Genomic DNA, 14,252 nt, shown 5'->3' with positions numbered 1-14,252 from the left:
CTTTGGAGAAGCAGTATATTTGGGTTTCTTGTATTGTGGATGATACGGAGACTTGCAAAATAAATATATCCATACATCTTTAAAATGGAAGGCATCTGAATTTAGTTGTTTTAGGTGATGGTACTTGGTAAGATGAAAAATTCCCTTCTTTGTATTTTTCTTCATTTTCTATTTTTGTTGTCTCCTTTCTTGAAAGTCTTACATATGTGTTTAGCAAGAAGGTCAAGGACCTCATTTCGTTGTAAGTGATGTGAGGGTAGAAACAACATCCATTGCAGGCTTCCTGCTGGTTAGGTACTTATCCTATAGGACTGTGACATGGGGGTCTGTTGGGGGCGGGGACGTAATGAAACTGACATGATCATAGTTATTCGACCAACACACATAGAATAAAACAGAATCAGAGGTAAGTTAAAGGGATCGAGATAACTGATAACCTAAGGTCTTTCCTTTGGATTTCCATTACATGATTTTCCTCTGTATCCTGTTGCTATATATATTCATTGTTTATATTGTTTGTTGCTTAAATAACTCATATAAAAAGAGACCCTGCTTTAGGTAAAGGGTCTGCAGACAAATATGCAGTAGTCTACAAAGAAGAATGGGCTATTTAGGATCCATCATTGTTTCTTTCACAAGCATTTTTCTTGAGTTAAGTGGGATTCACATAACAATGGGGAAGCCATTGTCTTTATAGACTTCTAGTATACTTTAAGTAAGTTTTTGGTGTAATACAAAACAAATTATACATATCTAAGTACCAGTAAGCACAAATATTCACTGAGTATTATATATTTTACGTGGTTTTTTTAAGATATGTTTTAGCTCTTAGTATGTATTCTGCAGTAGGATTATCATCTGAAATGAGAACTAAGGCACTAGAGGCTGAAGTCTCTCTCAAAGGTTTATCTGCTTCCAAGGACTTTGCCCTGATTCCACAGCATTTCCAATGCTAAACACCCCAGTGCTCTTTGGCCCATATGGAAATTCAGACACTGCATGGAAATAGATAATATCTTCAAGGAACTTGAACCACAGTGACTCTAGCTCTTAGGAATCAGAAAATTTGTTTAGGCAAGTCTTAAATGAATGAAATAATATTTCAGCTTCCTGCTTTAACACACTTTGAACTTCCTGTTCTTTGCTGCTCATCGTGAAATACCATGTACAGTGGTGACCACCTTCACAATGGTCATAGGATCCTGAGGATCTGTCAAAATTCTCATCTGTTCCCTGAGCAATACCTACCATAGTCCATTTTTTAATGAGGAAAATGGCTGCCATTTCAAAGAATCTTAGAAAAAATGCTTAGAATTGAGATTGGTGATGACCATGTCAATCTGAATCACTAAGAAAACAGGGCATTTATAAAGGTAAGAGACCACCTGGTTCATTTTCTTAGGAAGACTGAGGAAAAATGTTTTGAATGTCATGTAAAATGTTAAATAATGTAAAAAGAAAATTAGCACTGCTATAATTATTTGGAAAGTGATTTGACATTTTTTGTTTCTATTTTTTCTGCTGAGAGAATGCAAGGCAGCAAGAATAGGAAATAAAGAAGTATGGAGTATCAGTCCAAAGATAGTTTTTAAATGGTAGTGCTTCACAAAATGTTACCTCCCCACTGAAGAGAGTCTGAGCAAAGAAGCCAATGATGGGTTTTACTGGTCCAGGCTCCAGCTCCCCTGGGCACTTCTCAGGTACAAGGTAGGCATCAGTATTGCTCTGTGAAACTTCAGGTGCCTCCTGTTTTAAATGGAGGGCAGACATAGAATCATGGAACCTATTCTAACCCTTTCAACAAATTCTCAAAAGAAAGCTACAAGTCCACTCTCTGCTTTATCATTTTTAAAAAACTCATCAAACCAAAGATCCTCTTTTGAAAATGGAATAAACAAAAATGCCTGGATATTCCCATTGATTGGGAACACTCAGGGCCAAACCCCTTACCAGAAATAATTCTTTTCAATTCTTTAAATTCTGGTACATTTTGCCACTTTGATGCCATGATTTGTGTAACTGATATGCTTGTGAATCCCATAGAGGTTAGTCACATGACTTTCACTGACCAGTGGAAAATTAGAATACAAATCTGAGTGTTTGTTTGTTTTGTGATGCTAGAGGTAGAGTCCAAGGAAACTCTACCCCTGAGGTACATCCTAGCCCTCTAGTTGTTGTTGTTATTATTATTATTATTTGAGAAAGACAGGGTCTCATTAAATTTCCTAGGCTGGCTTTGAACTTGGAATCCTCCTGCCACAGCCTCTTGGGCCATTGAGATAATAGGCGTGCACCAACACTCCAAAGTTTTTTTTTTTTTTTTTTTAAATACACTCCTAGGTTAGCCAGTTTTCTGTCCCTGTGACAAAAATACATAAGATATTAAAGTAGCAAAGACTTATTTTGGCTCACAATTTCAGAGGCTTCAGTATATGGTCACTTGGATCATTGCTTTGCATCTGTGCTGAGGCAATGCAACATGGAGGGCACCCTGTGGTGGATTAAAGCTACTCACCTCCTGGTGAGAGGGAAGCAAAGAGAAGAAAGGATCAGTCCCCATAGTGCCTTTGATGGCATGTCCCCCACCAGTGATTTAACTTCACTCAACTAGATCCCATCTTCTAAAAGTCCTACCTCTTTCTACTACTGGACCCATCAACTGGGGACCAAGTCTTTAATACGTGGGCCTTGGGAGGACTATTGAAGATCAGAACCATAACACTTTCTTTAAATCACACTTGAATACTTTGTGCATGTGTGCGTGGGTCGGTAAAGTAGTATATGCACACTAGAACTTTCAGAATTAAAAGATGAATGGGCACTTTAGTCTCAGCATAAATTGAATGAACTCCAGAAGAAACAGGAAGAAAACTCCAAACTGAGAGTTCTCAGCCTGACAACTGGGCACCACCAACTGATGATAAAGATAAAAAGATAGAAGGTGAAAGCCCATCACCTGGGTTGGAACAGAATCTCTGAAAAATGGGAACCATGGCTAGCAAAGAGCCATACACGGATGCCATGACAAAGGCTTTTTAGTTGAAGCAAATGCCCTATTGGAGCCCATTTCAGTTCAACCCATTCCTAGGAGAAAGCTACGGTGCTTGTTGTATTTCCTCAAACACCTAATAATTGTTCAGTATTTCTGTAGTCCCATGAATGGTACTAGTTGGACAGAAGGCATTAAAAATATCAGTTAAGCCATCCATTCTGTCGGTCATTGATTTTCAATACTTGCTAGACAGTTGTGAGTGTCTTCCTTTCTCTATTATGAGATTCTAGTGACATAACTTGGATCAGCCTTAAGGAATATTATTTGATGTCCATTTAACATTGAGCTTATTTGAATTAAGTTATCCTGAGCTATGGCCAACACCATCCTGTCTTGTAGATTTTATCTCAATTGATATTTTCTAAAGAAACCTTTCCAAAGAAGGCCAGGTGGTAATATGTAAATCAATGTGCAACTGATGTGATTCTGCAATCTGTATATGGGGTAAAAATGGGAGTTCATATCCCACTTGAATCAAAGTGTGAATTATGATATATCAAAAACTATGTAATGTTTTGAACAACCTACAATAAAAATCAATTAAAAAAAAAAAAAAAAAAAAAAAAAAAAAAAAGAAGGCCAGGTGGCCCTTTTCAAGGTTTCCAATTGTTCTTTGTAGCTTTAGTCCAGACTGTGTGTGTGTGTGTGTGTGTCTGTATGCACATGTGTGTGTGGTTTTCTAGGTCTTACATAACAAAATATAAACTAAGTAACTTAAATAGGAATTTATTTTCTCACAGTTCTATAGGCTACAAGTCCAAGGTCAAGGTGTTTGCAGGGTTGATTTTTTTTTTTCCTGAGGTCTCTGTCTTGGCTTATAGATGGTTATCTTCTCCCTGTGTTTCCACATTGTCTTCTTTTTTGCATGGGTGTGTCCTAATATCCTCTTCTATATATACCATTTTACATTAATACGTAAAATGTCTTATCTCTCTACATAACCATACTTTAAGGACTTTACCATATGAATATTCCAAGACACAATTCAATTTAAAACCAGATATACTAATTACATGTCATATAATTAGTGGTTTAATGTGATCTCACCACGGGAATGTAAAGGCCATGGGAAAAAGAACACTGTTTGTCTTACCCATCATTATTACTCCAAGGCCTAGTCCAACACCTTGCCTAATCATGTCATTGGTAAAGACTTACTGTAGTATGAGTGAATGGATGAATAAACCAGTTGAGTTGACCTCCCAAACATTTTTGAAAGTTATAATTTTCAGAGGTAAAAAAAGAGTAGTGCTTTTTAACATTCATGTTAGAACAGAATATGCTACAGAATGTGTCAAACATCGGAATGAGATAAACTTGGGGGAAGTATTAATTAAATATAGGCCAGTGGAACTCCAAAAGGTGGGAAAATAGCCTACAGAGCTCTATCTTGCAGAATGGAAGTGCTCACCCTGATTAATACTGGCAGCCAGATGGTTACAGGCTACAGCCCTGCAATTAAGAGCTGTTCCCCAAATATTGCCCTTTTTCATATAAGCCATTTGTAACTAGCCACCATCTGCACATCAAGTAAACATGATGAGGCTGTGAACTTCATCCTCTGCTTCAATTAAGTTTTCATCAATGCCTCTGTGTTTTAGCTAAGATAATGTTGATGATAAAATCCCATTAGCAAGGGCAGACAAATAGATAGCCACAGGGCCGTGAATGTCACAACAAGCTCTCTGCTTGAGCACAGAGTTCGAGTTTCAGAAAACAGATATGTGATGTGACATTCCATTTCATGCAAAGCTGAGAAATGCAATTGTCTGAGCTTCATATCAAGCGAATATTAGAAATATTTACCAAAGTAGTGATCTCTTAATTATCTGCAATTTTTTTTCCATCCTGGGCAATAACCATGGCAACATTTTCTTTTCTAACTCACTCATGTTACTCTCTTACTCAATAGGGAACTGAGGGAGCTAGATTATTACTATGATAGCAGAATAATCAACTACTCAAACTTGCTATCACTTTCATTTGATTCATTATTTTCCGCTTTCACAGTTCTCTCATAAAATTTGCTTTGCTTTCCTTTAATGCAGCATTTTTTTTTTGAAGTATATTCTCTGTGCTGGTCCTGGGCTGGAAACTGGAGGTGGAGACACCTCCCTTCATCAGCCCATAGGTACTGTTGAAAGGGATGGTAAAGAGGCATTTATAATGAGGTAAAATTCATACCCGGTATACAAAGGAAAGAAGAAACAAAATGGTGAGAAATGAAGACTTACTTGAGGTAGGGACCATGTGGCTTGGTTTTATAGAGTGAATAAAATTTGAGCAGACAATAATTGAGAGAAAGGATGCTCCAATCAGATAAGTCAAACAGGAGGAGAACCAGAGATGGAAGGCTTCATAAGAGTTTAGGGCTAATCAGATACCAAAGAAGGACAGGCATGAAGGAAGCAGCATTTTGGTGCAGGACTCTAGAGTCTGAGCTCCATTAGGAAGGGGACAGGGACATAGCGATTTGGAGGAGAGTTTAATTTTTAGCATGGAGATGTTGGGGCTGAGTACTCAGTTCTACACTAGAAAAAGAATAATCCCATGATCGATTACAAATGTATCTATCACATAACTCAGTGGATGGCAACTCCAGATGTTTTCCCCCTTATACACTGACCAAGGGTTTCCAGATCCAGGTTACCCTGAAATAAGAGCCAGGCTTTAACAACTAGAAAAGATTTAACCTGTGATTTATGGGCAATGTGCATGAGAGGGCCGACACTTGGCAATGGAGATTCAGCTGTCCTGGTGCTCTATCAATCAATGAGCATTTGGAGAGGGCAGGATATTGCTCTGTTGATGCTGAGGGAGACACCAAACCATGACTCAGACTGTGACCCCCAGGAACTTGTAATCCTATTGGGGAAAGGAAACTTACATAGACAAAATGTTAATTAATAATACAAAGCAGTAAATAATATGATGTACATGAGTAGATCAGACAATGGATAGTACGGTAATTTAGGAGAAATTGTTAAGTACTGGTTTAGTGAAGGAAAGCCTGTTTTATTCATTTCCAGATTTATTGTCTTTTTAATTCACTTATTTATTCATTCAATCAATCATTTCACACTTTTAATATGCCCTGTGTTATGATAAGTGATGGAGATAGAAAGTTAGGATGCATATGTTCCCCACCCATACAGTTTAGGAGAGAGTGCACTAAAACAAAACATTTGGCCTTGGAGGATTGGAAGATAGGTTTGATAGTGTGGAAACTGGCAGGGTAGCATGTATATGGAGCAGAGGCTGTAGTAGAAGTACTGATTGGTTAAGTGTATTGACTTGAAGCATAAGTAATTCACTGGACTAGCTGGAGTAAGGAATTTGTGTAGGGTTATTGGGAAATAACATGGAGAGGACATGGGTTTTGACTTGACTACAAAAGGAACAAACTATCAAGTTTGAGTTTCATTTGCTGTATCTCATAGCTCACAAAATGGGTGGGGCATTAATAATCTTGCTCTTTATCTAAACCAGAAAGAAGCAGAACTTGAGAAAAAGAGGGAGAGCATCATGAAAAATCCAACTGTAGTGAGAAAGAGTAGAATAAAATTTAAAAAGGAAAATTGAAAGAATAGGTCAATTCTATCTACCATGTGCAGAGAAGGGTTAACAGAATTTGATAATTGATGGACAAAAGATGTCCAAGAAAAACATAACTCAGGCTCTAAGATATAGCATAATGGTCTTAATAATTGTAATATGTTCTTTTACAATGTGATTGACATTTTAAAATTGCCTTACTCAATTATTTATATATTCCCTACTTTGTTCTCACAAAATTGAAACTACCTTTGTACTATTAAGTAAGGGTAGAGATGACAGGATGTGGAAAAAAAACAGCCAAATTGGGTTTTCTAGGAACAATAAAGCTGAAAGTTCTAAGTCAAGCCAGTCAATTCTGTTTCTGTTTTACAGATGAGGAAGCAGGTTCAGTGAGATTAAGAAATCTAAATTCCTATAAATTATAAGTGGCAGGGCTTTGAGTAAGGAGTAACAGGTGAATAAAGGTATCAAGGAAATCTGTAACCAGTTATTTCCAGCACTGAAAATAGAATTTTCAGGGGCTGTCTCTGGCCTGGGCTCTATCTCTCTGCATGCTTGTCTGTGGTTGTAATGGCTGTGGCCAGCCATGGCTGACTGGCTGTCCCTAGATGATACATCCTGGGAGAGACTCTTACTTTCATTAATACCTTGCAACGCAGATTATGATCTTGCTTTTCCTTCTCCAAAACACAAAAAGAGCCACTACAATAAGATGAAGATTGACATGGAAAGATCTGTTAGGGATTTGACTGAGGAAAGAAAGAGAAAGTACAAGTGCACCAGGGCCCAGGAGCATGTCAGGCACCAGTACTCTAAAACTTTAGAATTATTGTTTTAAGCCAGGGTTCTCAGTGAGGGGAGATACAGACTTCCATAGACATCCACCCTCACCCTTTTAAATCCCTGGCTAGCAAACTTTGGGCAGTGTCCTGAGACATTATTGTTATGGGGTTGGGGTCTTGTTATCCATGTCTAATGAATAAGGAATGCTCTCCACATCTGCAGGCCAGTTGTACTACAGACACCTCACCCCAACCAAGAACTAGTCATTCTGAAAGATCCGGTGTCAGCCCTGCTTTAAAACCAATTTGCCCTTCTATATAAAGAGTAGATGCTCATGGTCTCACTGAACTTTTCTGAGTCTGTTTCATCAAATGTCTACTATTAAAATTGCTGTGAAATTAATTCACAAAAAAAAAACATTTTAAGAGATATATTAAGTGCTCCTATTTTATATTTTATCTAAAAGAGAAATTAAATTTGAATAACAATTAGCTATAATTCCAAAATTAGACCTACATAGGCATTTTGAGATACAAAAGTTGAAACTTTAATCGTTTTTAAAAGCTAGATTAGTTGAGTACACATGTATGTAATCTGAGTGACTTGGAAGCCTGAGGCAGGATGGTTGCAATTTCAAAACCAGCTCAGGGAAACTTAACCTGGGTCAAAATAAAAATAGAAAGATCTGGGGATGTAGTCCAGTGGTAGAGTGGCCCTAGTTTTAATCCTCAGTAACTAACACACACACACACACACACACACACACATACACACACACACAGTTTGATAGTCAATAAACAAAAAACAGGATCAAAGTTTTAATTTAGTATTGTTAAAAGAAAATTTGTCTACTGAGAATATAAGTTGATGAAGTCGTTTTGGAAATAGTCTTGTAGTTCCTTAAAAGATTAAATATGGAGTTTCCATATGACCCAGCAATTCCACTCCTGGGATTCCAAGGAAAATGGAAAACCATGTCTACATTAATATGTGTACACAGATGTGCATAGTAACATCATTCATAACAGCCCAAAGTGAAAGCCACCCAACTTTCCAGTGACAAATGAATTTAAAATTAAATGCAATATACCCATACAAGGGAATATTATTCAGCCATACAAATGTACTTATTCATACTATATGTATGAACCCTAAAAATATCATGCAAATCAAAAGAAATCAGTTACAAATGGAGCATGTTCTATGTTTTATTTTTGAAAGTTTCAGAAAAGGCAACTAATTCATAGAGTTCATTACTAGATTAGTGGTTGAGTGGAAGTGAAGGTGTAGGATGACAAGACAGGAGAATGATAGATACAGTTTATGGATTTGGGGGATGACAAAATATCTTAGAATTGTTTGTTGTATTGGTTATCTGAATCTATCGAGTTGTACATTCTAAGTAGATGAATTATATCTTAATAAAGCTTTTATAAAATTTTTTGAAAGGCAAATTCAATAGCAGAAACAAAAAGCTTTAAAGAAACACTTGCTCATCACAGTGATTCCAAGAGCAGGACAGGGCTCACTTTGGCATCTGATACAGAAGCAGCTTAGCCATGGTGTCAGATGCCTCCCTTAAAGGCTGATTCTGCCTCTAAGTAGTCATATGACCTGGGGCAGACTCTGGATTTCTGTGTTGGCATCTACAGTATGAGAGTAATTAACTTTTTCTCTAAGACTATCATGAGAAGAAGCAATTATACACTTAAAGTGCCTGGCATATTATACACATTCAATTCTGATAATGTGTATTTTTACAATTGGGATGTGTTTTAAAAATTTATTTGCAACATTGAGAAATGCCCCCTGATCTTGGAAATGGAGCTCAAGATCCCTTTCGAGTTTGCTTTGCTTCCTGAGGAAGTTTAGAACATCCTATTTAACTCTCTCTATAAGGAACCTTTTTTATTAATGTCTTAGTTTGAATTCTGGGACCTATGAGAAGCAACAAGGACAAAGTGGATAAAGACTACAACTTGCCCCATCCTGTATTTCAACTTAAATAGATTCTTATCTTTATTTTTAAGTGATTGCAAAATTTTTAGAGTTTAATTTTAGAAACTTTAAAATTGCCAGCACTCTATATAAGAAAAAACAAAAATACTCTGAGATTCTATCATTCAGTATTTTCTCCTTGGAGAACCTTCAGAACAAACTGTTTAGCCAGAAGTTTTTACTTACCAGTATGTCAACAACATTTTGGGACATTATGCTTTTTAATAAGGATATTATATTTCATATGATGAATATACCATATTTAATTTGGCTAACTTGCTATGATTGAAAACACTGATAGTTTTAAACTTTCACTATTATAAATAATGGTGTCATGAAGTATCTTCACCCTACACCTGGTCTTTAGCATTTTTTATTTTAGGATTAATTCTCTAGAACCTATGGAAAATGAGGTATGGCATTCATAAGATTTTTGATGGCCATTTGGTATATTGCCCTCCAGAAAGAATGCATAAACATATGCAGCCATGAGCAACATATGAAATGTCCTCTTTTCCTCTATATCTGCTAATATTGAATAAGTACCAGCATAAAGTATGATCTCTTTTCCTTTCCTGTCACAAGGCTCATCACTAACATTCTGATAACAGAAGACAGGTGAACATGAGAAAAATGTAGCTAATTTACTGAATCAAAATTTTATGTGAAATGGGAGATTTCAGAAATGAAGACCCAAAGACCCAGAAAAACTGATCTGTTCTTAAACTAAGTTGGATGAAGAGTGGACAGCCATATAGAAGTGCAAATACACCCAATTCTATTACCATTATTTGATCCAGTGATGGTAGATGGAGTGGGAAACTCAGCCAGATTCTCTGCTCAGATTCATCCTGAACTCTCTGTGCAGCACTCCCTCTCTCCCAGATTTGGGTCAGGATCCTGCAATGACAATCTTCAAGAGATGAGGAAAAAAGCGACTGTACTAGTTTTTTACTTGCTTTCTGGGCATAGGATTCTAGTTTCCACAGTCCTCCTTAAGGAAGAAGAATTTATTTGTGTATGGCTCATTTTATGAAAGAGGGATAGAACAAAAGAGGGCAGAGGACCGTTAGACCGCCTTTATAAAATGCCCTCCCGTGTTGGTCAGCTCAGAGTATTCAGTCTGGCAAGGTGCTATACTTTGGGGGTAACGAGTTCTGAGCTCCAATGTATATAATCATGTTTTGTACTTGGTCAGTCTAGGAAGTGATAGATAACATCAACATCTCACTAAAGTTCAGAAACGATGTGTGTTATCACCCAACTCTTTTCAGAACTCAATGCCATCGTTCATGCCTCAATTCCCAAAGAACATAGGTGCTTTTTGCCCCAATATGGCCTTAAATCCCTTTTTTTTTTTTTTTTTTTTACTTCCAGAGGCATTTTCCCATCTGGGTTCTCCTAACCTCAAACCTTGCTTTTGTGTTTCCTCATTGAAAACTGCTGCTGTTTTAAAGCTATTTATCTCAGGGAAGTTTGGAGGGAAAGCAATGTGATAGAATTGATTCTCCCTAATTTGTGAATAATTTATAGCACTTCAACTGTACTTTTTAAAGAGTCTTCTTAATAAGCAATTATAGGAGAATGTCTAGGGATATTTTTGGGGGGTCCAATAACAGAATGAAGTGGAGAAAAATAATAGCCAGGTAGAAAAAGAATATTTTTAGAGGGAAATATGCCATTTCACTTAGTTTGGAATTGATTCTAGAGTTAGCTCCCCTGTGTCAGTTGAGTATCTTCTGGCTGTTTGCCTCACTATTCTGAAATCTCTAGTGGAAACAGGTCTGAACCCAGCTGCATGATGGAATCCTTGGGATCTTTGAGCCTTCCAAGGCCTGGAACCACCCTCAGAAACCTGGCTTAATTAACCTGCACTGGGACTCAAATACCACCAGTTTTCTGAAACTCCCCAAGTGATTCTTACACCAGGAACTATTGTTATATTAAAGCTCCTCTAAAGAGCTGAGATTTCACTCAGGTTCCTCCTGCAGAGAACAGGAATTATTTAAGGTCCAATCAAAAAGAAAAGCAGACCCCCACCCCACCCCTACAAATGTGGACTGAGGTTGTGGGTCAGTGGTACTGTGCTTGCCTAGCATGCAGGAGGCGTGGGGTTCCATCTCATGACAGCAATAACAAGAGGAAAAGAAAAAAGGAAGACAATAACCAACAAAATAAGCCTCAATAAGTGATAACTCTAAAGGCAAACAGACTGATGTGATAAGGGGGAGGAGGTAGAGACCACAACAAATGCTCTTGTTGTGCTGACTAGATGATAGACCTCAAAATAGCGGGACACTTCCTGCAGCCTCTATACTTCTTCCTCACTGTGTTCTATACCTATCAGGACACTTGTCCTTTAGGAATACTTTAGACTCTGTGTATTGAACTAATTGAACACTCTCAGCCCAAACCGTCTATAGCTTACCTTCAAATGACATCTCCTGGGTTATGCAGATATATTCAAATGATATGCAAAATAAGGGGAAAAGAAAAGACCTACAGTTGGCTGAGCCCCCCAAAGGCTCCTGAAAGAAGTCAAATGTTCTTCACAAGGAAACACCTGACAGAGTCTCTACCTCATTAGCAGAGTCCCTGTAGCCCGGACCCAAATCTTGGCCTTATCTGAGGACTGCTGCCTTTGGGAAAAAGTAGGGCCACCAGACTGAGAGCTTTCTGAGTTCTCCCCTCCACCCCAAGCAGATGTTCAGGGCTGCAGCAGAGACTGACTGCAGGGGAACTGGCTAAAGCTGCAGGAGGGCCCATACATCTGGGCTTCTCTGAGCAGATGGGGCACAGCTGCTTGGCGCATACACAGCTGGGCCCCTCGCCTGGAGTAGGGCCAGTCTCCCTGGGCAGCTCATCTAGCCATCTAGAGCTCAGGGGCAGAAGCTCTGCACGTGCCAGTCTGAAAGCCTGGCAGACCTCTCATCTGATTGTCTGTTCATGCCTTCTTCCCAGCTGGCTGCTCAGGGGCAGTTCCAGTACAATCTACCTAGGCTGGTCTATTTTACCTCCAAAAATAGCTCTTAATACGTTTGTGGATCTCCATTTTCAATGCCATTACCTTGGCTGAGAACCCATCATTTTGTCCCCAGGGACTTCTGCAAGCAATAGCTCTATCAGGTCTGCCTCCAGCCTTGACCCCTCCCAGCTCCTATCATCTGCTTTGCAGTCAGAGGATTCTTGAATATGCACATCCAAACTGGTCCATTCATTTCTTTCAAATGAAGAAACTGCCTGTGTGCTATTGTGATGGACAACTCTTTGTGACCAGATCAGTTAAGATGACTCTATTTCTGTTAGAAAGCACCTTGACCCAACAGGACAAAATTTTAATAGATGAAAAATGTTTTAGAAGAAATCATTGAACTCTGGTGACTACTTCCTAATACAGTTTTCTCAATCAGGCAGGTACGCGGCATAATGTGCATCAAAGACAAGCAAACAGGAGAGAAATGAACTATACCTTCAAAAAGCTCTGAGAATTTTCCTGATGATCACATATAATCCCTTTAACAGTGATACAGAATTAGTATCTTAATATTTACAGATAAACAATCCAAAATTAGTGAAGATAGGTAATTAATACAGCGTCACATAATTAGTTGCAGGAAAAAAAATAGAAATGAAATAGTTTGTACTATTAGTCTAAAAGGACACTGTCTCTGCCTGGTACATCATTGGAATCAAGCTTTCTTTGTGCACTTTAAAAACAGTTTACCAGGCTGGGGATGTAGCTAAGTAGCACAGCATTTGCCTAGCATGTACAAAACCCAGGGTTCTATCCCAACATTGAAGGAAAGAAAATTTACTCTTTACTAAAAATGGGAGGTAAGTTGTTTGTAGAAAACTGTGAGAAAAATAAAATTGCCTGTAACCACACCATACAAAGGTAAAACTGCTGATATTAGTTTGAGGGTTTTTTCCCCCTTAGCTTTTTCCTCTACAATTATATATCCATAGATCAATTAATATATGACACACCATTGGTTGAAATGTATATACAATGTTGTGTTTTACCCTTTTTTTAAATCAAATATATCAGAAGTGATTTAATTGCTTAAAAAAAATAAAAGAAGAAAGGAGAACAGAATTAAGTGGTGAGAAGGAGAAAGATGACTCCCACGTAGCAGTTGGAGGTTTGGTTTGAAGCAAGTGAGGCTGGGCTGCACAGAGAATGCACATTGACCACAGCAGGCTGGGAAATGAGCCCCACTCTTTCCAAACCTCCCCAAATCAATCATCCCTACACTTGCCCTTCCTGTTTCTCCTGCAGGCAGCAACTTGAATGATGGCTTGTGGCATTCGGTTAGCATCAACGCCAGAAGGAACCGCATCACTCTCACTGTGGATAATGAAGCAGCATCCCCTGCTCAGGATACCACCCGGGTACAGATTTATTCTGGAAATAGCTACTACTTTGGAGGTAAATTCTCCAGCCTTTGAATTAAAAAAATAAATGGGGCGGGGGGAAGGGAAAATACAGTGGGCAATTATTTCTCACTTTGTCAATTAGGCAATTCTTCTGAAGTATGTGTATGCACACACACACACACCACACACACACACACACACAGACACACAAGCACACCTAAAATAGTGTGAAGCAAAATCTTTCATAGCTGTGCAAATATAAATTATCTAGGACAGTGCTGAGGAAGAAAAGAACTTGAGCTATAAGTGCTGGTGTTACATAACACATCCAAAGGAGATTTTTTTTTTTTTTTGTAGCCATGCCAAGCTCTGTGATCGTATTGGAAAAGAGAAACTCAGCTGAAAACTTGGAGAAAGTGAACCAAGAGTCAGCAGTACCTGCAAGAGGGAAAATTCAGGTGTAGAGGCAAAGCCAGCTGCCCAG

The 14,252-nt window shown here is 38.3% G+C and overlaps 1 protein-coding gene across 3 annotated transcripts in view; it reads left to right on the top strand.

Annotated features, from left to right (window-relative positions):
• The window catches only part of Cntnap5 (contactin associated protein family member 5), a 791,405-nt gene that overhangs the window by 424,628 nt on the left and 352,525 nt on the right, over positions 1 to 14,252 (top strand). For all 3 annotated transcript variants that reach the window (XM_076865870.2, XM_076865869.2, XM_076865868.2), the window contains exon 9: positions 13,671 to 13,820. In XM_076865870.2, coding sequence (XP_076721985.1) covers positions 13,671 to 13,820 — 150 coding nt within the window. The remainder of the gene's footprint in view (positions 1 to 13,670; positions 13,821 to 14,252) is intronic.

The sequence above is a fragment of the Callospermophilus lateralis genome, chromosome 9 (assembly GCF_048772815.1).
Source record: "Callospermophilus lateralis isolate mCalLat2 chromosome 9, mCalLat2.hap1, whole genome shotgun sequence".
Classification (NCBI taxonomy): domain Eukaryota; kingdom Metazoa; phylum Chordata; class Mammalia; order Rodentia; family Sciuridae; genus Callospermophilus; species Callospermophilus lateralis.
The sequence above is the reverse complement of the archived record's forward strand: the minus strand, read 5'-3'. Positions and strand labels throughout refer to the sequence as shown.